Genomic DNA, 27,395 nt, shown 5'->3' on the forward strand with positions numbered 1-27,395 from the left:
TACCTGGCATGAATGGAACTTGAACATGTTGCAGGCAGTGCGCAGACAGGCGTCAACCAATGTAAAGAGCTTAATGCAAAAATTAAGTCTGGTTCTATAAATCTATCTGCCAGCCCTCCCCTCCATCTACTGCAATCCTCCCCATCGGGGGCTTGTGTGTGTCATGCCAGTGAAGCACTGCTACTCGGTGGAGCAACTAGTATCTCCATTAAATTACATCTCAAAAGAGCTGTGTGTGTAGAAATTATAGAATACTGGGTTTCTATAGTTTGTTCTGAAAACATATTAGTTAGTTATTGTGAAATAAACATTTATCACTCTGTTTTTCACAGAGATTGATCCTGGCAATTGTTGATTATTGCCATGATTAAAATATCTGTCCCATTTCTGAACGTGCTCTCCTCTAGTAAAGTGAGCAAAAATGCTTGACCTTGTACAACTTTTGTATACCCTATAACTGAACATAGAGAAAACTCTAAGTAGAAGAATGAAAGTGATAACTGTAGTAAATTGATGTATTTCAGGAAAGCCTACTTTTTAAGGATGCCATTAATATTACTACTATTTTATTTTACAATCAAGTAGTTTCACCTGTCATCTATTATCTTGATTAATCCACAAATTGCTTCATTTAAATGCCAGAAAATAGGAAACAATAATAATAATAAATTCTCAGAGGCCCAAGGTGACTTGTTATATCCAACCAACAGCAACAAATTCTCACAAGTAGATGGAAATAAACTATGTTATAAAAACTAGAGGGTTGAGAGTTGTAAATGACTTATGCACATCTGTTAATTCTTGAGACAATAAGGATTGTAATAACATGTCACTCATTCTTGTTCTGTCCATCTGTTTATCCATTTTTTTAATCAGTGCTGGCTGGATTTCTGCGTCGAGATGCCCCATGGTGGGTTAAGTGATGAAGGTTAGTACTTTGTGTCTGAGCGGCTCCTCAGAAATATTTCAAGTGTTGTTCTGCTAGTGATGGGTGAATCATCGCAGCTCAGATCAACCAGCCCCGATCCATCACTAACAATATATCCTGCATTAATGAGCTTCTTATCAGCATAAACCTACACTGCTGAGATACATGAGCACTTGCTCTCTTAACCTGTACATACTTAAATCTGGGAGATATGAGAGGATGTCGGTCTGTTGTGTGGTTCTTTGTCTAACTACCAGTGTCGAGCAAAGGTGTGACTCATTGCGCTCGCATCACCAAACTGTATGTTCCCTGTACATTATCGATATGAATTTATAATTTTCTGTGTCGAGGTATCTGAAAAAAATATTTGTATAGCACCTAATGAAAAACCTTTGGTCATCTTTTGTTTGTTACCTCTTTACCTCAGTTCTTTTTGACTACATATTAAAACAAAGAGTGATCACCATCATTACATATCAAATATTTCAGGCTTGATGAGTACCCACCCTAAAGTGAGGAGAGAGACAAAGACAGACAGGCATTGCTAGGACTAGCATATGCCATGGATGTGAAGAGATCCTCTTGAGGAGGCGGAGGGGATGGAGGGAGGCAGAGGCACATTGAAGCAGATGCAGAGAAATGTGAGAGGGTGTCAGTGAGACTGGTGATGACGCGCTCATGGCTGCGGAGAGCTGGCGAGGCCGCGGCCCTGGCTCTGACTCACCTCATCCCCACGGGGCCTCCTGGTTGACGTCACTCAGCGTGCGCTGTGGCATTTCTCTGCTTCAACTTCTTTGTGAGCAGCAGCCACACTTGAGCCTTTCTTACATCTGAGAGGCTCTGAAATATGCATTTGTCTGTGTGTACAGTATCTATCTATCTATCTATCTATCTATCTATCTATCTATCTATCTATCTATCTATCTATCTATCTATCCATCTATCCATCTATCCATCTATCCATCTATCTATCTATCCATACAACTCAAGCTTTGTCTGTTTTTCAGTCTAACTGCTGGTATCGAGCAAAGGTGTGAGTCATTGCACTTAAACCAAAAACAAAGAGTAACACTCTGTACATTAACAATAATTTTCATAATATGTATATTTTCAGCATTTATTTCGTTCTGAATAGACAAGCAAAGCAAAGCTTTGACACTCACAGAGGCATATTTTCTTGATTAAAGTATTGATCAGATGATTTTATAAGCTTTTAAAACCGTGGAACATATTACCAGTGTGATATATGAAATGAGTAATACATACGTATAGCCTCTATATTAATATGTTAATGGCACAAATCAGCCTGTGCCCTGTGCCTGCATAATCAGAAAGAAAATATGCCTTATTATCCATAACAGTGTGAATAATAGATTAGTTAATGTTCACAACCTTCACCTTCTGTTATCATCACAGTATCACAGTAAAAATACACGAACAAATACACTAAAGAAACGTACAAGTTGTAGATTTCTGCCTTGACCTAGAAATTGCAATTCATTAACAGGAGGTGCTTTATGCCTTTATTCCATATTAATTGGCAGATCAAGAGAACAACCAATGGACTTCTACAGTACATAGTGGGCAGTATATGAGAGGTGACTGCAGTAAGTATTACACCTTGCTCTGCTCTGCTCTCACCTCGATTGTACATGAAGTCCTGTTGGCAGGTAAAGCATAAAGGTGCAGTCAGGTGTTCAAGAGAAGCGAATAGTATGTTGCATTGTTCCGGCAAGTTATTAAAGTACTCCTTACTTTATTTCTGCTAGGCATACATCTAACAGTTGAAGAGGATTGTAAAGGTAAGTGATGATGAGCTGATGTTTGTTGAATTCTATACTGTTTTCACTAGCTTCTAGCTTGAATGATGCCCTGGTCGAGACCCCCCCCTCGAGTGCCTTATTTGGAAGAAAGTCGAGGTGTGACTGACTTTAGCCCACTAATTCCATTACAGTATTGCTCTATTAATGTATTGGAGATCTCAGAGGTCTAACGGCTGACACCATTAAGGGTATTGGGAGAAATACGTTATTCATCACTTCTTGATCAAAGGCATCTTGCTTTAAACAAGCTTAATTCAATATATAATTAGTTTTGAAACAAACTGTCACTGCATTTGAAATTGATTTTCAAGCTTAACGATTACACTGTGGGAAATCGAAAACAGTTTCTGATCTTACAAGGCAAAGAAAATCCAGCCACGCTACGCCAGAATCTCACTGATGTCATATGGCTAATACAAATAGTGCAATGAACTGTTCTCATCTGTTGCTGCCCTGAAAATGTAGCGCCACAAGCAACACTGACCAAGAGCAGGATGGAGTTGATCCGTTGTTCAGCCAGTCAGCTGTGGCCCATTGCAGCGAACGCTTCCCTTAACTCCCTCTCTGCACCTCTGAAGTTCGTCCCCTGATCACAGAGGACCTCAGAGGGCATGCCTCTATGGGCGATGAACCACGTGAGTGCCAACAGGAAGGCATCTGCATCGAGGCTGGTCAGCAGAAGTGGACGCAGCGAGTTGTGAGACATTTGAAGATGACTCCTCAACGTTTCTCATTGCGCTGGCCGACCTTGATAACATATGGAAGAAGAATGGAGGCTTGAGGAGCCGCAGACAGGCAGGAGGTAGGTCTGCCATTATCGGAAGCAGCGGCTTCCCTCTCCACTTCCTGCAGTCAGCGCAGATCTGTTGATGATGCTTGACCGCAGGCTGCATCAGGGGGGCCACATGGAAGTCCACTGATGAGCCAGTGAGGCGAGCCACATCTTGGTGGATCGTCCGCAGATCAAGGGACTCGGCTTCACCTTTGAGTTTCAAGTGTTGGACAGCAGCTGGCAGTATTATCGTGCGTTCAGCCTCGTCATCCAGTATCATGTAGGTATGCAGCGTCTTGCTCCCTTCCCTTGCTTGGAGTTGGTGAGCGAGGCGTGACCCTTTGGTGTGATGAGGTAGATGCGGGGACCAGGCTTGGAAATTTCATGGAGAACCCTGAGGTGGACTTCCCAACATTCCCCACATGCCTCCAACCGTGGCGTCTCTATAGGTTGACAGCTGTAGGATTTCGGCTTGTCAGAGCCATGATACATTGCAACAGGTTGGTTACAAGGCCTGGATGTGGGTACTTGCCTATCTCTCTTGGGAGACGGTGCTTCTGTCCTATGGCGCTGTGCCATCTTTGTGGACAGTTGTTGAGCTTCGACCTTTACCCTGAGCCAGTCGGAGAAGTCCCGAAGGTTGTACGGGTTTAGGTTGTTTGTGTTGAGGCGACCTTGAGCCTGTAGATGCTCCACGAAGCCGTCCCTCAGTTGTTTGGGGAGCTTGCTAAGGAGCCGATCGACATGGCCGGTCGCCATCACTTCCATTCCGTTAGGCCCTTCCAGTGACATCAGCATTCCCACTAGCAGGTCAACGCTAAGAGTGAAGCTCTGAAAGGCTTTGGAGTCTCCTGCTTTGAGGTCAGGAGAGTTCAAGATTTGTGCAATCTCGCTTTGTGCAATTGGTGTGGCTGCCCATATTGCCTCTGTAGGGCCTGCATGGCGGTGGTGTAGGGCTGCACATAATGCCTGCAGGACTGAGCTATTAGCCTGCCTTCATCCAGCACCAGGCTCTCCATAAGTTCATGGTACTTATAATGTTCAGAAAGTTCAGTGTGGTCTAGTGCCATCTTCAGGTCAGCGAACTGTCTCTCACTGTCATGGACCAATTTAGGCAGTTCAGGTACTGGGACTGGCTGCCTGGGAGGCTGGAGAGTATAGGGCACTTGTAATGTGCGGGATATAACGCTGTTGCAGTTTGGGGTTGATATGTAGGCTGCGCAGGCGTAGCTGGAGTATATTGGTATGTTGGATATGCAGGTGTCATTGATGTAGACTGATATTGATTCTCTAGAGCCACTGGTATGCTGCCGTGCATGATCCGCACAGACGAGGTCAGAGTTTGGTTTGGCTGATTGGTTGGTACTGAGGCTGTATGGTCACTGTTGATGCTTGCTGGCTCATATGACTCACTGGTTGCATCAAATGGAAGTTAGACTGTGTCGTGACCATACTCGCTACAGTGGGAGCGGGCAGCCTAGACTGCTCCAAACCGTGGTGCAGAAGTTACCGTTGGTGGTAGTGACTGAGTCAGTATATAGCTTTCCTGCCTCTGGCCTGGTGTAAAAGCTGTTGTTGCTTGAGACTGTAATGTGGTGATTGTTGTGCACAGCAGTGATGTAGGAGGCAGCTTATCTTGAGGCTGGGTAGGCAGTCCCGGATGAAGGGATAACGGCTGCCGCTGAAAGGTGCTGCTGACTGCTTGCATGTCCCACTGACCCACCCTATTGACCTCTCCTGGCGTTGAGACACAGGAAAGGGGCCTGAGCACAGTGTGTAGCTGGTCACTTGTAGCTACAAACTCGGTCTGCAGGCTGAGTGACCGCAGCTGCTGTGCGCTGGCGCCTTCGCTGTCGTCTTTGAGGGGGGCAATATAAAGCATGAGGGACTGTGGTAAGCTGACCTGATAGCCCTGCAGGTGTGCTGGAAGCTGTCGCTGCCTTGTTCCTCCTTGGGCTCTGCTTTCAGCTGCTGTTCTCTGTGTATCCATGGCACATGGCGTGGGTGAAGTACATCTGACTCAAAGGACCAATATTGAAGATTGTTTGTTTATGTTGCTGGAACCACTTTATCCAGTACGGCACAACTCCGGTCAAAAAGTGGACGCAGACACACGGAGAACAGTTTTGATGGTTTATATAAAGTTCAATAGCAGCAGTACAGATGGATTCTCCACATAATATTCACATGTATGCATAAACAATGGATGATCCACTGGATGGATGAACTGAGTGGTTGAATGACTGAATGAAATGATTGAATGGTTGAATGGTCTCTGTAAAAAATACTAAAAAATATACTAAAAAATGTTTAGCTTGATTTAAATACTAAACATACCAAGCTGTAATAATCTAACTGTCTCGCATTAGTGAAAATAAATAAATGCACAACACATAATTGACCAAATAGCTCAGCTAGCATCATACATACACACAGCATATAACTGCGCACAGTATAATACGGCTAGCAGGCTCAATTATGGCGCTTTTCCACTACACAGTTCCAGCACTACTCGGCTCGACTCGACGCGGTTCCAGGAAATACCTTTTCCATTACAAAAAGGTACCTACTCAACGTGGGTGGGGTCGTCATAGCACGGCTCCGCGAAACTGCCGTGACTCCGTTTTTTATATGTGACACAAACACATAAACAATGGAGGACATGGAGGCGACGGTAGGGCTGTCCAAAAGGGTACCTGACTAAAACCAACAAAATAAAGCCCCAGTATAACTAAATTTAACAGAGAATTTACAACAACAGCTGAGAGGACCGAGTGAGGATTTTACCAGAAAATTCCTGAAGTTCTTGCAGCGGAAACGGGGCTATAGGAATGAACAGGGCCCTGCCTCCATTGCTGTAATCAGTGTTGTAAAGGTAATTTACAATTTTCATTATGAAATGAACTGAGAGCTTGTGTTAGTCAGCCTTGCTGCCTCCTGCATTTAGTGCAGACATGTTTGCTGAACCATTGAGAAAGCGTAATAGAAGTTGAAATAATCAAGGTGGCAGGAGATGAAACCTGCCACTTTGATGAAATGTCAGAATGTTGTTTTGATTATACTAATGTGACTATGGCAGTATTTCTGAGTGAACAAGACTCAATGTGTCACAAAAGAAAGATCTCAGGACCAATTTCAAAACTCAAACCTTGCCAGTATTCAAGTGTATGACATTTGAAGTCATCTGTCATTAACTAAAGTTTAAAACTAAACATACATATGTGTATCATCAGCATAACAAAAGTGGATTTAAAAAAATATATACTTTATAAATGCTTTAAAGCTGCACTAAACAAATTCCTTGAAGGTGGAAAAGAGACAACATTAAAATACAAACTTTTTTGAGCTGCTGGCATTGTGTCGTAAGCTTTTGACTTTACAATGCACATGCAGATATGACAAGTAAACACAGTAATATGAGACCTGCAGCATGTTTGTTTTTAGTTCAAAGATGAGCAGCAGCATTATTTACATAAAGTGAAATCAAGCCTTAGGCTAAATCAAGTAAATAATGTATTGCAGTAGTTATGACAACACAAAAGCACAAATCATTATTTGTCTTAAAACTGTTGGAGCAGGTCAGATAATAATGAAAGCAAAAACTTAATTGAATATTTAGCCATGTATCCTGCACAAAATTAAATACATTACACAGTTTCTATGTTGAATTCTTCATATTAGGGTATCAGTAAATTCTGTAGATAATGTACTGGGCCAATAACCAGAAATTTATATTAGAGAGAGTTCAGAAACTTACTACAATAAGTCAAGGTTCCAGGTTTATATTTATATCTTGGGGCTCTTCTGTAATATCTTTGAATGATAGTGACTGTTTAAAACTGAAGGCTATGTAAACAAACAATAAACAAGTTTGCTTCTTTTTACATTCTTTACTAAAACTATAAACTCAAATGCAGTTGTACATTTTTGAGATGAAATCCAAAATGTGAGTGTGCAAAGTGAGCAACTGTTGCAATAAAGGCTGCCGAATGGATGGCCATTTGTCAGCATGTGCAAACAATCTGGTATCAGTTCAGTGCTGAAGAGGTAACTTTGCAAACAAAGCATTCAGAGAATGGAGCCTGGTCTTTCAGGGAGCATTTTTACATGAAACATTGATGGTGTTTAACATAAAGATCCAACATTATAACAGTATATGAATTACAGAAAATCACAAAAAGCATGATATGTCAACTTCAACTGCTTTCAACTGTGACACATGGTTGAAAGTTCTGGAAAAACCCCAGTAAGCAGACTTAAGATTTTTTTTTGTCAAACTGTTTCCAACATCAACAACAGCAGTGTGAAATGAACTTTCATGCTTGATTTGATGAATGACTCTTGAAATTAGATATTTTTCTTTAGAGTGATGCTGACATTGGTAAGCCTGAAATGGGGAACTGAGCTAAAAGCACTACTACAAAACATATAACATATACATAGGTTAGGTTAGAAAATGACCCAAAATTCAAAATCACAATCCCTGAAGGCCAGTTCTTTACAATGCACACTGTACAGTTTCACAACAATTTCCTCACGCCAACAGGGCTCACACTGATAACAAAACCATAAAACAAGACATGGAATGTATCCATTAAAGGCTGGAGTGAAGCCGTCTTGTGTTATAGAGTAATTTACACTTGCACAAACATTTTAACCCCAGGGTGACTGTGTGGCGTGTGACCTCAGTTTCACCGTCATTCTAGAGAGCGGTGCTTCTGTAAGAGCCAAATGGACGGCTGCTGGGAATATTGCAGGCTTGTACCCAGACAGGCAATTTTCCCTACAGTGGGATAATGGCAGTAAGTGGAGTGGTGGTGGTAAGATTTAGTCATAAACAGTACACCTACTTGTAAGGTGGTTATTTTATTCTGCTGCCACCATCCAATATATCGCCTCAGTGGTGTTGATTACAGACAGTTCCTGGTTTCAGGGTTTTGCCATCTCACCTCCTACAACCTGATTTAAAGGTAGTTGGGCTTTTTTCTCTCCAGTGTAATTTTATCTCTCTCTTATTGTGTTATTTCACCTCCATATAGGGAAAAAAGCCACTTATTTTCTTGGTAAAGCATTTGCAGAACTGCTATGAAATGAAATACATTTTAGTGACATGGCTTGAACTAAATTTAGGGCAGCACAAAATATAAACCACACATCATCTACTGTACTTCGATTTTCACAAGAGAGCAGCTCCAAAAAGAATAGCATGACATTAGAGACTCAAGTATTTTTCTTGGTTTGTAGCGATTGGAGACAACTGCTCAGATTTCTACATAACGATTAAGCCTTCATCATAATGGTACCAGCCAAGTATAATCAGACATAGAGTAAAGGCAAGGCAAGTTTATTTGTATAGCACATTTAAACAAGGGAATTCAAAATGCTTTACGTAAATCATAAAGGGCGACAAGATAAAATGGGAAAGAAATGCATTATAAAAAGACATTTAAATACAATTAAAAAGAGTTAAATAGTATATAACGAATAAGTGGCTACAGACATACTGTGTGAGATATGAATCAACAGCCTCAAATATGATTTAATTAAAGGCAGCGGCAAAGAGAAACATCTTAAGTCTTGATTTAAAAGAACTCAGAGTTACAACAGACCTCAAGTTTTCAGGGAGTTTGTTCCAGATGTGTGGTGCTTAAAAACACCTCACATTTGTAAAGTGAGGAATACCTCTGGATAAAACCTTTAAAGGCCCAGTGAAATAAAAAATACTGCAAATTGTGTGAGTCTCACGGTCAATGTGTGACAGTTGGCAGCCCTGTATATAGTCATGTTACATTTAAAAGAGCCAACTCTAATTCTGCTCCTTTGCAAACTTGCCATCTCCACAACTGAATTCTGTGTGATCAGTCAGCTAACGTTAGGTGTTAGGTGGCAAAGTTAGCTAAAGTTGACTCGCAAATTGGCTAGGCCTTTTGGCGACAGTACAGTCCTACTTTAGCTAATTTAAAGTAATTCAACATACACTAACCTATCTCTCCCTATATTCTGTTTTCTGTCAATGATCACAGTTCAGCTAAATGGCTTAACTGACATCTCAGTGTGGTCCACAGATTTCAGCATTCAGATTAATAAATGCAGATTATTGAAAAAGATTTGACTTTCTGAGATAAAGCAAACTTTCACTCTTGGTTCACCATCAGTAATAATTTGGCAGTAGACAAGGCATTTTAATATATACATTTTTTACATTTGTGGAACTGCCTCTTGTTCTGGCAGATGTTTTTGGCAGACACAAATAAGCAGGTGCAAAAATGCAGTTGGCTGTTATGGAAGACAAGAAAGACAGTTTTGTGTCTCCTTCAGCTTGAGATGCTCGAGTAAGTGAGCTGACATCAGGTCACCCTGTATACCACCTGACATAGCAAGTGGCACTTCAATGAAGGCTGAGACATAACAAAGAGGGCGTGATCACCTTAACCTTAAACAGCATGCACTAAAACACTTTTAATTTATTATTGGCAGCTGAAAGGTGATGAACTTGGGTAAACTCTTAAAAGGTTAAAACATGTTATTAATGCTATTTCAATGTCGTATTTTAATCCCTTGAAGGAAGTTTCAAATTGTATGTCAGCAAAATGTAGAAGTGTAGCCCCTGGCTGCACACTTGCACTGTTATCCAACATGGCTGTCTTCTTTCACAGTAGGATCTTTTTCCCATGAGACCTGCAGGCCCTGCGTCAATCACAAAAATTATTCAAATAGCTTTGACCTCAGTGTTTTTCAGTGAGAAATCTTTTTATAGCAGGCGGAGCAGCAGAGATAGGCGGGGAGTGAGAGTAGGAGGGAGGGAGTAAAGATGTGGAAAGAGTGAGCTTTCTGTCGCTCCCTCAGTCTGTTCTCTCACGTTGAGAAATTCATACATCCTTTGGTCTGTCAGAGGGGGAGCCACAGTCTCTCTCCTCACAGAGAGAGTTAATGGTCACAGCACCTGGATCACTTCTGTCTGCCAGAAATGGCAAAATAACAAAAAGCAATAGTCAAGGGTAGATGAATATCCAGGGGTAGTGCATAGTCATTTATTTTCTATGGGGTGGGGGGGTTGACTTATGGCTTCATGCTTTAGCCTGCAGCACATTTTTCTTCTTCCAGTTTCATAGACTTGTCTAGTCATTTGTTCTTCTGTTTGGTACATACAATTCAACTGACAGTTCTTATATTGTTAGATTCACATGCTGCTCCTTAAATGGATAACAACCTACCTGGTTACTCTTAATTTCTACTACTGTATAACAACTAATTTATGTTTACACACATACATTTTATACTATTTATATTTATTTTGCTAAAGTTTAATAAAGGATTTTAGTAGGGCTGGCATTTCTTCTTGCTTCTGAGTTGGTGTGGATTTGATTAGATTTTTCCCTCTGTGTTAGGAAACTGAATATCTTTGAGTTTTCAGACAGTCAAGGGAGAAACTCTGCATGGGCTTAGAGAAACTATAATGGGCATTTTTCACTCATTTCTGACATTTCAGAGACTGAAAAAGTAATCTAAGTCAAGAAAATAATTAGCAGATTAACTGATAATGGTTAATTGTTGGTTGCAGCCCCAATATTGAGGATATCAGCAACAGCCAGTTTATACTGACAATGTACAGTATATTCCTCTAGTCTCCCTGTAATTCAAGGCTTTTCTTTATATGTTTAATATATTTTAATTTGATTATTTTACAGAGCCCAAACTGTCCAAACACATACAGCTGGAAGATACACTATATATGGTTAAAACCAACCCGTATACCCCGTATACCTCAAATAAGACTTATTACATGAAGATAGCAAGAACTGAATGTGTTTATGACTCTTATGATTAGATTTTAACACTTTCACACAACATTTGGATTAAGGTTTACTTTCTCAACTACATTCTAGTTAGTTTAGTTTAATCTCCACTTTCACCTTATCTTGGGTACAAAGTTGGAAGAAGAGTGCAGACATATGTGCAGAAATATGTGTATATAATTGCACATTACTGTTTAACAAACAACACTGTTTACTGTACTGTTGTTTATGTATTATATTAAGTGTCCAAGCAGTGTCTTCCCCAAATAAGACATTATATTCTTCATCCCGGGGCCAGAAAACCCCAACACAGTCAACTCGGGCCTTTGCCAAACAAACATCAGGTGTTGATGGAGTAACAGAGATTTTATTCTGCAGTAAACAAGATGAAGAGTAGACAAGCTGCAACAAACAATACGTTTTATCATAGAAGAATCTACAGTTTTTCTGATGAATGATTTGCTACATAAAATGTAAAAAAATGATTACATAATAATACATGATATTGCCTTAAATGTAAAATAATAAAAATAATGCTACAATACAAATTATAAGTTATCATCTCAGATTACTGGAAGTAATGTCATAAAATGATTGATCAGAAGTAAAAAAAACCCAGAGGTTTTAAACCTGGAAGCAGAAAATGTTTGTTATTTTTGCTAGATAAACTAATTGAACAATTAATGAACTATCAAAATTGATTGTTTTGTTGATCGACTAGTCCATTGACAATAGCTTCAGCACTACTGAAAACTGATTCAGCCTGAATCATTTCATAATTCATGTCATATTTGTATCCAAAATCTTGTGCAACTCTTGTATATAAGATCAACAGTGAGATTGTTTTATTGGAAACTTTATAAAAATTGTACCTGTTATAACACTGAGTACGCTTTTTATCTGTGTGGATCTTGTTTGCTGTTTGTTGGTCTGGGGGTATATTTCCAGCAGCACAGATGCTACTGAAAGATCATAGAAATATGGGAATATTATAGGAATCACTTTGATCATGAAGGTAACACTACTCAATAGAGTCTGTAGGCAAACATATAGTTTAGAATTGAGTATTTATGTATATAGTTTAGAGAAAATTATAGATCCAAGCCGAAACTGACCGAAGGGCAGAGCTGAGTGAAAAAAGCGCTATTACTAATCCATCTGATACTTCAGCACCATGGACAGCATCATGGATTTATCAATACACAGCACAGTAAGGTTACTGACATTTCAGAGCCATGTTTGGAGCCATGGATCCTAATTTGCACAAATCTCAGTAAGATAAAAGATCAATGGTTCATGCAAACTAGACTAACACTAACCAAACAACTCCTCTGCTCCTCTAATCTCAGGTTACCCCCCCCCCCCCAAAAAAAAAAAGTGATATTGTTAGCATGTACTTCAAAGTGGTGCTGTGTGTAAAGCTCACACAGCTGCTAATCTGGCTGTAGACTTGGAGTTGTGTTTTGAGTTAAATTGGCTGCCAGACATACATTTTCATCAGTTATGTTATCTATCAAAACGAAAAAGGAATTTTTATTCTGTATGTTGCTTAGACAGTGATTGACAGTACATTTCTGCCTTTGTTGCTCTGTGTCCTCCGTATTAAAAAAATTGCATTTTACATGTGTCTAGGTCAATTATTATCTCTTCTTTTACATTTTTTACTTTTTTACTTTTAATATTTTTGAAAACTGTTGAGCCATGTCACATCACATCATGCACAGTAAGATTCAATGTCAGCACCTCATTTTCATTGGTATTTTTTCTTACTTTGCATTTCACTACTTTTGAGTCAGTGGGATTTGTGGGACATAATGTGAGTAAGGTCACACAAATACATGATTTCACATCAGTATTGAAAAAAAAAGACTCAAGACTAACCTGATGCAAATTCCGACATTTCTCAAGATCAGAACACAACCGTGTTGTCAGTAATGTCCAACTGTAGGTCGTTTTCTGGAAAGGATGGCAGTGTGTTTTAAAAGATACTGGAAAAGGTCATTAATCAATTCCCTGTTTCTTTCATTCATTTTTGGCATAGAAATGCAGCAGTGAAATTTGATGACCACGGGGAGGACGGTTGCAAAATACCATGGCAACAAACTGTGTAGTAACAAAATGCTGGTTTGTGATTGGTCTTTAGTGAGGAATGCACTTTATTTCCATTGACTTCTATTAACGTTGTTCCGTTAATGAGATTCACGCTCATCCTGGGAAATGAATAAATAAAAAGTAGATTCAGAATTATGAAAAAAAAACCTCAAGATGTGAATAGAAGAGCATCTAATATGCTGGCAAAGAGCCCCATGTGACTCGTGAGCCGCATGCTAGCCACCCCTGGATTATATTTATTCATGATGTGTTTGTTTAGTCTAATGCAAAGCAATTAGTAAAATGGTAACTGATCAAGTGTCCAATCAACCACGCTGTGCTGATATACCAAGCGAAGACACTGGATTTGTTTATTGTAATTACATCAGAGGAATAAAGAGTGGGTTTGTATATTTGCTCCAAGTGAAGACATTTATCCTGTGTCTACAGGTTTGTTAGCAGCAGGATAGATGATGCTCAGTGTGTCTGCCTGCAGTTTCAGAGACGTGATTCAACAACAGTAGCTATTAGTTACATACCTGGTATTCAATTTATGGATTGATCCAAGTCTATAATAATAGCATCGTCTTACAGTATATTTACTGTTATCTAAGGTTACTGTTTCCATGGTGATTGAGAATTTGCAGTAGTCGATAACAATAATTTATAATCACTGATGTTCCAGTCTTATGATCTTCTCTTGCATCCAGCATCAGACATCATTTGCTTTTTATATTGAGAACACACAATTTTAGACAAGAGGTTTTAAAAAAAGCAGAGACAACTTGTCTTCAGAGGCCCTAATTGACTCTCCTTCCTGCTACAAATAAATCAATAAATAAAACATCCTCACAACATTACCTAAAACACAGTAAAAGTAGCAGTGTAAAATACGATTGTACACATAAAAGTCCTGCATTCAGAATAAGTACTGTACATAAGTATTATTTGATAAGTATACTTAAATTCTAATCCCTAAAAAATAAGCCCTGTTTTTTAAATATTACGTATAGGTGGCATTTCCTCAACAATAGCCAATCACTGTTATTACATTCTGTACATTAGTGTGTTAGTGGGTGAGTCCACCCTTTCCGTGTTAGTTTCACAAGAAACTATGCATGTATAGTGTGTAATCCAGCTTTTTTAATTGAAGTCAGCCTCCTTATATTCTGTTCACTCTCTTACAGTCATACAAGCTATATTCAGTTCATAATAATGCAAACAGAATATTTCCTACTGCTACTGTTTCACATCAACAGCACTGACATTATGAAACACTTCATGGCTTTTATTTAATGCATTCAGGCAATGTGTTTTCATCAAGGTTAGCTCTGACTGTGACTGTTCACCAAAAATGAATCTACGAAATTGGTTAGGAGTAGCCACAGTGAAATGTTGGAGAGCTATGAACTACTCAGAAAGAAATCAGATATTTTATTAGCTGACTTTATTAAAGCATCTGAATAAATAGATATACCAGTTATTCTTTTAAGTTCTTTCTGTCAAAACTGAGCCACACCAGTAAATGTGTGGTGCCAAATTCAACCTAAAAAAGACAACAACAAAAAAGTGCATATCACAACTTTGAAGTATTAAATGTAAAAGTTCTCATTGTTTAGCAGTATAGCCAAATCAGTGTTTGCATGCAGCATTATATTTTAAAGGTGCATTGTGTAGAATTTAGTGGCATCCATTGACTGTATATAAATATGGATGACGTTTCTCCACTTCCTAACATTATGTTAAAGTGAAGCCAAAATAACTCCTCTCTGGGAGTGTGTGCAGTAGAGTCAGGCGGCAAGATGATAGCCCACGGGAGATGCCCCCTCAGCCATCCCACCAGCTGACGATGTTCTGAGAATGGCTGTCACAGCCATTGTTCACATTGTAGGAGTAGAGTTTTGAAGTCTAAAATGTAAGTTCTTAAATTTTATTAGAGGAAATGTACTTAATTACAGTCAACAAATGGCTGTGCTCAGAGTGTTATGAATATCCAACATTATGGTACAAAAAGCACTTGACCTGCTTAATGACTCATTAGAATCAACTAATATATGAAAACACACCATCTATTAGGCAATTTCTTCACACATCAATTATAAAATATAGCTATAAAATTTGATAATCAGTCTAATCTCATCAGTGCTGCAAGTCGTGTGGTGAGTTGTACATCTTAAATTAGTGTTGTATTAAAACACAAACACATGCATCAGCCTGACATCACATCCTGCATACTCAGTAAAATAGGAGCACAAGTAAAAACACTCAAGGGTCAATCTGTTAAGATACACTTTAAAGAAGACTAAGGAATGTGTTCAATTAAGAAACTTGACGTTTCTGTTGTTTCTTTATTCTTTTATATTTACATGAACACTACAGTACCACGCACCAGTGTGGACTGAAGTCGTGAGTAACATTTTCTTACCCCTGCTCACCTCCTGTTTGATAGTCAACTGTTTGATTCAGTAAAGATCTTATGGCAACAAGGTAGAAACAAAGTGCTCCAAAGATCAAATGTCATGACATCCTCCGTCAGCAGAGACAGTAATTTGCATTGACTGATGTCAAAAGTGAGGGACATTCAAATTCAAGATGTGGCATCATTTCATATTAGATTAATACAGCATATAATTTTAGACACGGTTAAATGTTGCTTGTGCTATTTAGTTTCCAAGGTAACAAGAAGGGTATATTTGGAGTGCACTAAACTGAGACAGAAGAAAAAAAGTGTTAATAATCTTGATGGAGCAATTACAATTAGTCAAAGTCAAATAGTAAAGATCAAAACACCTCATCTGCTTACAGCAGAAGGTGAGAGGATGCTCAGGAACAACCAGCCAGCTCATTCAGCACCACTTCTGACACTTGCGTCATTCAGTATTTAGTGGCATTACTGATTCATATGGTACAGTAGAGGTTTCACTTGAGCTACTCATCAAGGGAGGTTCAGGGGAAATACAGATGTCAGTGGGGAAAAAGGTATTTTTTGTGTTACAGGCTAGGTGATTTAGCAGTAATAGTAACTTGATGGTCTGTCAAACACAAGCAGTTTAAGAAATGTAAACATATCACATATCTTTACTTTACATTTACCTTCTTTCTTATAAACAGCTGGTTAAAGAATTCAGAAGTGTGTACAATCAATCTTCTTACCCTTTAAACACAATGTCAGCCATTATTACACTGCTTTATTACACCCAAGATGTTTAAAATGTAACACTGAGGTGAAAAAGTGGTCCGTACTTCAAAATACAAAAAGGAAACCAATGCAAAGGAAACAAATCAGGCACATATTTGCATTTGTATAACTTAAACCAGCTTTCATACAATTTTGTGTTCATAGTTGAGGCTCTCACTTGAGTTTCACTCTTCAGTGATACTGCCAGTTGAGAAATTTCTTCTGGAAGACAAAGTTAAAGTATTACACTGTAAACACAATCATCTCTTTCTAATTAGTTTAAGTCATAATTTAAACTGTACTTCTTTAAAGCATGGGAATTCAATCTTGACCTTTGGAAACAGTACATGCAGCAAAGCAATCTAGGATCAAAGGTTCACTTACTAGCTTTCAACCCCAATTTGTGGTCTTTATTCAGTGAATGAAGCTGAATCAGCTGTCATCAAGTGACCTAAATATGCAAATTTCTCTCTGAGTCAGCTTCACTCACTGAATGGCTGCTATGAAATGCAGCTAAAAGCTTTGAAAGCTAGTGGAACTTTGAGTTTTATTTTTTGCCATATATGTCGTTTTTTTGTTTGTTTTTACTCTCCATTTTGTCCCAGTTTGTAATGTCCAGTTTTGTGTGCATTGCAGTCCTCTTCACTGCGAACTCCACCTTTGTCCCGGGGAGGGCTGCACACAGACGTGCTATATCTGTGACATATGGTGTCGCCAGCCGCTTCTGCCAGTAATGAGCTTTAATGGGAGAGTGCTCCATTTAGGAGGCTAATGTTTTCACTCCCAGAGCCCACCCACTGGCAGTGCTCCAACCAGTAGAAATCACCAGCACAGTGTCGATGACGACAACCCTCACTGGCTTCCCAGCAGCAAATACGGTTGTAATACAAGACCAAGCTGAAGGTGAAAGCGGTACAACTAGGAACTGAACCCTGGGTATCCACAGAGGTGGGCTTTAAATTAGAAACATTTTAGTTTATCAAAGTACACACACACACACACATTACAATAACTAGCTGCGGTATTGATTTTTATTCCTGACCACACAAATTAGCAAAGCCATTCAAGTCATCACAGTAACCACCATTAAATAGATAAATGAATAAACCTAGATGTTATAAAATAATTGGTTCCTGAAAACTGTATTGGCCCAATTGTAAGGCGACCTTGATGATCAGACAAGCCCCTTCTCATATACCCGTTTTCGGAAAAATATATAACGTCCATCATTGTTAAATACACAGTCATACCAGGCTGTTGGAAGTGGTCAAAATTATTTTCACCAACAGTTAGCATTTATAAGATTACTTGTCTTTTTGGGCTCACTTAGTTGCCTGACATATTCTGTTTCTGTTGTAGAGATGTTGGAATTCACTTTGGACTCATTTTCACTCGTCATGAATCTAGTTCGTCAGTCGCAAAACAACACGTTACACAGACATTCAGAAACTCCTACAGGTTAAAATGGAGTACCGAAACACTTTAAGGCCTGACTGACTCTGTCAGATTTACTATAAACACACTTTAAGACACTCACCAGCCCAGCAACATTAAGGCTACAAACAACCCACAATGCAACACTCCTTGTATAAATCAGTTTTACTTTTCTTTATTCATTCAAAAAGAAAATCTGATGTTGTGAACATGTAATTGTCTAGACACCAAATATAGGATTAAACGTTATTTTTTTGTCTTCTATTCAGACCAGTACAGAAAACTTTTCATAGTCTATTCTTTATAGCGGCTAAAAGTTAAATGTCTCTCTTTATTCCAGTGTTGTCATTAAGAGGCCGACTTTGCAGCAGGAATATTGGTCGGCATTTGGTAGGCACGTCATTCTTTATATCAAGCCTGTGAGAATAACTGATGTCCCATCACTTGAACCACTTATTCATCTGTGAAGCAGCGATCAGCTTGACTCTGTAGTGATTGCGTTACCACAAACATTAACTAAAAATTGCTGTGTAAATGCATCATGTATTCAGTGTAAAAAGTTGTCCTTAAAAAAGCCCATTTTTTCTTTGGGGGAAAGATTCAAAATCCCTGATGTGACAATAATTATCGTCTGAGTGCTGCCCTGAGTTTTGCGGAGCGTCCTCGAGGGTTCTCTTTTACATCTTCCTTTTCTGGCATAATCACTTTTTTTCGCAGAGGAAGCCAATAAACACTTTCTCTTTTTCCCACCAGTTTTTCCTTACCGGTGCCTTGCTTCCTCGAGCTGAAGTAATACTGATCTAGATTAGACAAGTCGTCTCCCTGCAGGAAACGTTTGACCAGTCTGTCTTCTAATGAATGAAAGGTGAGTACGCAGAGACGTCCTCCAGGTCTCAGTGTTGCCTGGGCAGCACGCAGACCCTCGTGTAGTTCGTTCAGCTCATCATTCACAAAGATACGCAGAGCTTGGAAAGTCTTAGTGGCCACATGTGAAGATCTGTGGAGACGGTCCTTGCGTGCATAGATAACTCCTGCAGGAAACGATCCTAGAGACAAAGAAATGCTTTGTGAGTGGGTCCGGATTCAAGTGTAAAGCATTACATTTTGTTATCTTTACTTTCTATGACATCTTTACTTGCAAATAAAAAGTAAAACCACACAAAGAAGAATACAAATAGCAATGCAGGCAGAACAAATATTGGAATGTTCTCGAGAAATTTGCCAAATAGCTGTCCCAATGATAAACCTACAACTATGAGGAAACACCAGAGGACCTTCCCATCTTAAGAGTGGTGGTCTGGAGTATCTGGAAAAACTCAGGAGGATCTTTAATGACCACTACATCCCTGTGTTTTTTCCAACCCAGCAACCTACAGTACTGTGTAAAAGGTTTAGGCACTGTCTAGAGGCAATATTCGGTGTTACCATGTTTTGCCTTTGAAATTTTGACATGTTGGTGGCACAAGAAAAAAAAAATCAAAGGATCACTAGAGTCAGTAGGTTTCATCTTTTAGGGACGATGGATGTCAATATGAAATTTCATGGCAATCCATCCAACAGTTAAAGAGATATTTCAGTCTGGAACAATGTGGTGGGCTGACGTACTGACCTATAATCCCAACCTTACAGCATTTAACACAATCTAGGGTTTCACAGAATAGTTGATAGTCAATATAAACATTCAGAATTGGAAAAATGGACTGTACACAAAAAAACAAGTATGGAAATGTAATGTATGCAGTCATGCAGGCCAATGCATCGAAAAGTGTGCAGATGACACAGTCTGCCACATATACTGAGACAACAAGACAACCACTGAAAAAGCTCATGGGTCAACACTTTAGGTCAATACTCAGCAGGCTACAGTATGTCCATCTAGTTTGAGGTCAGCAACACGCTTATTCTGGACAGACAAGACAAATCATTTGAAAGAGGAGCGAAGGAGTCAAACTGGACCAACCACCCATAAACGACTCATATACAACTTCAATAATCCATAGGTGATATCAATGTGTGAATAACAGGAAAGAGATAAGAGTGCCTGAAACTCTTTGATTTTATAGACACAATAGGCCTGTTTATATGATTAGTTCAAGAGGAGTTATTAAATTAAGTTCAAAGGAAACAAAAAAGATTTAGAAATAACACAAAAACACATAGCTTATTCAAAATATATACAAGTCACTGTAACCAATGAAGAGGGAGAGAGAGCTGCAGGTCCGTCAGAGCCTCCGTGCAGAGCAGATGGAGGGTGGAGATGGTGTTGATATGGCTGATGTGTCACTAAAACACGGAGGTAAATGCAGCCAAATGCCTCTCACGATCTCTCAGTCCTGAATGCCAAGTTCAAGTTAAATCTGATCGAGCACAAAATGACTCCCTGTGGCCTGATTATTGTTAAAAAAACACCAAAATTAAATATTAATATTATGTTTTTTGTAGTTATTGCTCTCTGACTGCTGCACTCAGTCTGGGCCTGCTGTCACTGATTTTCTATGCTTAACTTTTCTCCTCCAGTATTCAAGCAATCCTCACTGTAGACACTGCACTTGCACAAGCTTGTGCACCTGTTTGATATGGAACACATTGGGTGAAAAACGCATCAGATTTTAGCCACAAATGGGTCAATAAATGTGACAATTAGAGGTTAGACCCAAAAATTGACTGAAAATTATGTGAAAATTTGCCTCAAAGTTGGGAAACATTAGCATTAAATGAACTGATGTGGGGAGATAGCAGAGTTCAACTTGACCAAAACATAACCACCACAAAGAGGACAAAAGAACAATTAGATAATTATATATACCTAAAGAGAAACTGCAATAAAAAGAGAAGTGAGTGATGTGGCATTTCTCTCCTCCTGCACTAAACAGCCCAAGGTGTGACTCACACTGCAATCAATACAATGCCTGCACAGCAAGGACCAGCTCTGGTCTGGTCTCACCAAGCCATGTGCTCTCTCTCTAATTCATCTTTCAAAGGTCCTACAGACAGATCCATGGAGAAAAGAAGAGATTAAGATGTGTACATAAAGGAAAATCGGTTAGTTAAGAGGGAACCACAACACTGTGAATCTGTTACATACAATAAAATGGGACAATTATCAACACCAAGCTCCACCTGTACTTTACTTGTCTGTTATGTCTCATCTGCAGTTTCTATGTGTGATGTTTGTAGCATGAATCAACCAAAGAACAACGAGACTATACAGTAAGCTCAATGAGGATCTTGACTGTGTTTGATGCTTTGGTGTTTTTGACAAAATGAGAAATGTTCAAAACAATAAAAGAAAGGTTGAAATGTTCTAATTTGAGTGACAGAGACACTGCATTGAGGCTGCATCACCAGAAATCAAGAATTCATCAGATCAAAGTGCCTGAACTTTTATTGTTACCTTCACTCAAATTCATTGTTTGTGGCAATTTTATTGTTATTGAAATATTTTTCTTTTATAAGTGTTGGTGTGACTCGGCCATAAGACAACATATGGCTCAAAAGTGCACTTATCGCATTTATGTGCCTTTAAAAAAACAACCTATTAATTTGATTATTTCATCTGTTTTTTGACAATATGTAAACTATGAGTTATTATAATATGTACAAAAAAAATATTTTCAGATTAAACTTAACATAGATGATATCTGGGTATTAGTTAGTCACAACATAATCATAACTAACCGAGGATTATTGGAAGTCCAGGTGGCTCGCTGGCTTTGGCTACAGGAGCTGAAGCGCCGGGAGTCGACTAAACAGACTGCAGATTCTAGCTGGTGTAAGCTAACCAACCAGCTGTCTGCAGATATCAGGCAAATATTTTGTCAAGAAGTACAAACAGCAGAAAAATGACTTAGTGAACGGACCTTTCCGCTCTGTCTGTGCTGAAACTGATGATTAAACTTGATGTTGGTGTTCTAGCAGTAGCAATAGCTGAGTGGGATAACCTATTTCATGCTTAATGACAACAGCCCTGCAGGTGGTGCAGGTCTTTTATTATTGTTGCTCAGCTGTCTTGCACATGACCTCAAATATGATGTTTCTATCCAGCATTTAGCAAGCAAAAAAAAGAAAGTAAAATTTTATGAAAATTTTGAATCGACTCAGAGTCAAAAGTCGAGATGACATTTTTTGACTTAGTCACCCAGCTCTACTCCAGAGTTACAAATGAGCTTTCTGCCAATACCAGCATATTGAAGATATATCAGTATCCATAAAAGGTTAGTACAAGTAAAAACAAGGGACATTTATATAACACTTCAAAGAGGAATAATCAAAAAGAAACTACTGATAAACTTTGTTGAAGGCTCTTCTGCTGACAAGGTTTTCTGAACTGCTTTTGAATTGCCAGTATAATCAAGCACATAAATGAATTTGAATTAATTAATTCAATTAGAGAAGCTAAGACTGATGTCCTTTCATTCAACAAATTTTCATTTGTGTTATGTGGTTTAAACATGGCTAAGGCTGCTCTGCCAAAGCACCTTTTAGAACAAAAACTAGCCGTTTCTTGGCTATAAGGTTTTTCTGTTCCATCGCTGCTGTATACTATAGTAATGTGTCTTCATGGTGGGGCCTGTGTTGTTTGTTTGTCTGTTTTAAGTCACATGCATTATTTTTGTAGCCTTCTTTGGCCATATCATTGAAACTCTTGTACCATCATGGGGCCAAATATATAATATGTTATAATAATTGAGTTCATAACACCCGTACTGAAAAATACAAAGTGCATCACAACAAAGGATAAACAAAAAAGAACAAACACAGGGCAAGAAAACTATCATGGGTGATTCCAGTACAATCACACAAAAGTAATGAATAAAAATGACATTTATCAATCTGCTACACACCCATTCACCACCCCCACCTTCATTCAGTTTACTCTTGCAGTATAGCAATGAACACTGGCACTGGACACAAATCGTGGTCTGCAGAATCGTCCAATATCAACGGAAGTCCTCTGGACACTGCGCCAGTATTTACACCACGCTGGATAAACAGTTGAAGAACAACTGTGCCAAACATACATAAATCCCCACTAGAGACAGAAAGTGACTATACAGTAGGAGCTGTTGAAAGCCTGCAGACAGAGTAAGATGTTGGAATTAATATATAAAATGTTCACAATAGGCTTTAATGACCTCATGACTAATATTTTAAACTGATACTGCTCAAAGAGACATAACTCAGCCTCAAACTCTGTAATGTGAGCACCATTCATCTGTCTTAATAACAAGTGGCATAAAGCAAAAAAAAATTAATTAATTTTAAAAATCAGCAAATAAAGACGTGTGCCCACGAAAATGGAGAAATTCAGAAGCATTCTTTTTGTCAGATTTATAAAGTTGTGCGTGGGCATAGTTTTGCTTCACAAATCTCCATCATTGTGGAAGTGGGTGCATGTGCACAAGGCTAATTTTCACTTCAGAAATGCATAAACATAGGCAACATTAGCTGCAGTATTTGTCAAAAAAAAAGAATAAATAAAGTTAAATATTGATCCATAAATTAATGAACTTTTTACTGTACAGTGTGTAACAGGGATACATCAACCAGAAAAAAAGCCAGTGAAAAAGAAATGAAGAGGAAGGAAAATATGACCAAAAAGCCTTTCTTATATGATGTCTTAATACCACTGCATCCCTAAAGTAATGTGCCCCCTCCACACATAAGCCCTTGTCATTTCTCCTCAGACTGCAAAGTTTTTCTTGTCAGCACTGCTGTCACAATTGGTCACAGGGCTCCCCTGCGATAACTTTCTTAAATCAAGACCTCTTGGATTGTGTCGAATAAACATTGGTGGTGACTTGCTATGCTCTTCAAAAAAGGATCAAACAGCTGCTCTTACTCGCACCTGTTCTCCCAGGGTGACACTGACGCACATACTGCTCTGTGCAATAACTAGTGAAAAAACATCTCACTCGTTCAGCAGCTCAAATCTAGAGGCATACGACTAAAAAACAATCAGTGCAGACGAACAGTGTAATCCCAGCTTTTTGCACAAGTGTGTCATGTGTGTGAGCATTCAGTATGTGTGTGGGTGTTTGCATTTGTGTCAGGTGTGTTTGCATATTTGTGAGCGGAGAAATGGGGGGAAAGTAGAGAGGGGGAAAAGAGAGACTGTATGTGAGACACTATTTGTTTTCAAGGCACTGGCCACCTCCAGTTCTGTCTTTGTCTCATTTTTATCTCTAAAAGGAAGGATGTGGAAGAAAGGCACCAAAAACACAAGCAGGAGAGAGGACGAGATTACAGTCCACGTAATTTTCTGTGACAAATATGTCCCACTGGGAGACAGCCTTAATAACTCCACTCATGTTTTATTTTCCCCTTACAGCCTCCAGAATGCTGCGGGGAATTAATCAGGATAGTGTTGAGCTACCTGCCACCACGCTGGCCAGCTGCTGTGTCCGGGTGATGGGGTTGAGACGGCGTGCCTCCACAATGGCTGAAGCTATTTTCCTGGCGTTTCTCTCTTCCCCATATGCAGTGAGGATGGATGCAAGAGCCTGTTGATCTAAGGTATTCACAACGTCAGCAGCGCAGGGCATGTCGGGGTACCTACGCACAAAGAGAAGCCCAATTAAGCCGCTTGACGTCACGTCCTTGCTGACAGTGGCGAATCCTGACAACTCTGAGATACAGCTGAAAACCTTTATGGCTGACAGATATGAATAGAAGATTGTGAGGGAATGAAAAGAGAAATGCAGCTTGTGCAATAGTTCATAATGAGGTTATCTTAGCTGGTTGCTTTGTATGTTATTGCTGACATTGTAATGTGATTTATAGATATATTTCAGAAAACATTCAACAATCCTTAACTTGCAATACACAGCATGTGTATGCACAGAGATTTCAGTTGGGTAAATATCAAAAGGGCAGGCACGGCTCTTCTTGACATGTCTGCATTGGGGTTTCATATTATATTATATTATACATATCGTATTTTGTCCTCTTTATATGGCTGAACAATATGATTATATTGGTAGAATAATGATAACATATTAAGTATTCAAATTCAATTATTTGTGATCATTTTGCATTTCTGTACATTTACTGCTGAATATTAAAATGTAATTCAAAGTATAGTCTGACTGATATTAGATTTTTGAGGTCAATATTGAAATCCATAAGTGAGTGAAAACATCTGATACTAAGATAGCAGCCATTGTTCATTTATTTACATACACACATAACTAAATCAAACATTTTTCATAAGGATCCAATAAATCTGGTCTCTGGTGGGCAATGAAACAGTGACACTGTTTCTTAATAAAAAATATCTTTAGCAATTTTGTACTGCAATTCTTTATTATTTATTGGCCAATGTACACTGATACCTAGATATCTGTGATGAGCTGTTATTGGTTGGGTTGTACTTTGAAGTACATTTTTTACGTTATCTTTCACACACTACAACACAACCCAATCCTAATTTACAGTTTAATAATTGTAAATTATATGATCCATGACAAAAAGGAAATGGTAAAACAGTTTCCTAAGTAATGTTTCATATTCATAAGGCTTGCCCGATTACCTGGGGCAAGTAAAATGCGACATTGGGCTAGTTAGTCTAGCAACTCACTTGCCTGATGGGGCAAGTAGTTCACTTTTTCTTTTTTAAGTAAAAAAGATAAAATAAAATATTTCAGTCATTTGTTTCAATCACGAATTATGTTCTCGTTATCAGGTACAAAACATAGTCCCCTCCATTTGCACGCATCGGAGAATATTGGTACGGTCTGTTGGCCATTCAAGAATTGAGCAGGCTGGTAGTGTGATGCATGAAACAAACATCCCTCAGGATTATGTGAGCACTGTCAAATAGAGAAATCAGTAGGGCATGTAATTTTTCACTGCCACAAATACTCTCGAGAACGAGAAACATTAAAGATGGAAATCAGTAAGCTTAGAGAGGATCAAATTAGACTAAAAATGTATTTGCTATCGGGTTAGGGAGTCTATTGGGCTGAAACTGGGCTGATCAAAAAAACTTTAGTGTTCAGTGAAATATAGGCGATGGGTCAAACCATTTTTGATATGAATTTTTTGTTGCTTCACATCTGTGATGCTCTGTATCTGCTTCATTAACTTTAATAAAATTACATTAAATTTAAATGTAGTCTTTGTTGTTATTTGATAACTGCAAATACATTTAAAAACAATTCTTTGAGCAAGTATAGATTTCTGACCCACTTGCCTGACTGGGCAAGTGAAGAAAATACTGAAACATTAAACCTTTGATACACTTCTATGTTAATTAGTACAGCTGTCTTAAATGGTTGCATCTTATTCATGCTGTATGTGCCTTGTGTTTTTATGTTTAAAGTCTATTTTCTGTGTCTGTTATTCTGTGTTGGTTTTTGGGGGCTGCCAAAATGCAAGTGACCTGCACTCAATACTGTGCCAGAAAGCATCCTGCGTAGCCACAGACTGAGGACTGAAGCTGCTGCAGCTCTGTTAACCTGATGCTTTTGATACAGCAACACTGCAAGAGTTTATACAATCATATAACAATGTATCTGTACTTTTACAGGACTACAAGAGATTGCATACCTAGAAAACAGGAAAGCAATCTTATCTTATCCTAAATCCTCATTTTAGGCAGTTACACAAACATGCTAAAGTAGTTTCCCCATTACTATTTTATTCAATTTCATTAAGAAATTAAAACAAAATTAAAAAAATGTTTGTGTTCCAAATGAGTACCAATGTTTTTGTTCACATATTGGCCACTCCCCTTAACATTAGCTGCACTTACATTACTGCTCTAATGAGATCTGAATAATATCAAGGAACTAATTAATTTGAGTATCCAGGGTCTCCCAGCATGATTTATAAGGGAAACAAAGTCTGCTGGGGGTTTTTATGCCCAGTTTTATTAATGCCAATAAATCCCCCCCAAAAAAATATATATATCGCAAACCTCTCACCTTTCTCCATCCATTCTCATATCCAAAGGCCCATCCTTGCTGAGGGCGAAGCCTCTCTCTGCCCGGTCCATCTGCATGGAGGAGCAGCCAGCATCCAACAGGACAGCATCAATACTGCCTGGCTTAATGCTCATGTTAGACAGCAGGGCTTCAAGCTCGCTGAATCGTCCAAGCAATGGTTTCACACGACCACTGGAGAAAGGATGAGATAGAGGAATATTGCATGACATTATACTTTGCATATCAAATGTGGAGAACAAAATTGTTATCAAAATACTTGCCATATAGACGTAATTAAAAAAACAAATACACTAAAAACCCAACAACATCCAGTGTTTTAAGAAGGAAATAAAGAACAAGGTATGAAACAAGTAATCAGTTTGTCAGTTTAATCCGTTACATTTTAGCACAATTAACAGGCTGTCATGCTGGTTAATTGTGACTTA

At 38.8% G+C, this 27,395-nt stretch overlaps 2 protein-coding genes across 2 annotated transcripts in view; one reads left to right on the forward strand and one right to left on the reverse strand.

Annotated features, from left to right (window-relative positions):
- spi1b (Spi-1 proto-oncogene b) overlaps positions 1-27,395 on the forward strand; it is a 162,504-nt gene that overhangs the window by 127,107 nt on the left and 8,002 nt on the right. The window lies entirely within an intron of this gene.
- Positions 18,188-27,395, reverse strand: part of mettl15 (methyltransferase like 15) — a 51,192-nt gene continuing 41,984 nt past the window's right edge. The window contains exons 4-6 of the mRNA XM_053324448.1: positions 26,950-27,141; positions 24,399-24,577; positions 18,188-19,068 (exon numbers count right to left, since the gene is read on the reverse strand). Of these exons, the coding sequence (XP_053180423.1) occupies positions 18,647-19,068; positions 24,399-24,577; positions 26,950-27,141 (793 nt within the window). The 3' untranslated portion in view covers positions 18,188-18,646. The remainder of the gene's footprint in view (positions 19,069-24,398; positions 24,578-26,949; positions 27,142-27,395) is intronic.

This window comes from Scomber japonicus, chromosome 1, assembly GCF_027409825.1.
Source record: "Scomber japonicus isolate fScoJap1 chromosome 1, fScoJap1.pri, whole genome shotgun sequence".
Lineage (NCBI taxonomy): Eukaryota > Metazoa > Chordata > Actinopteri > Scombriformes > Scombridae > Scomber > Scomber japonicus.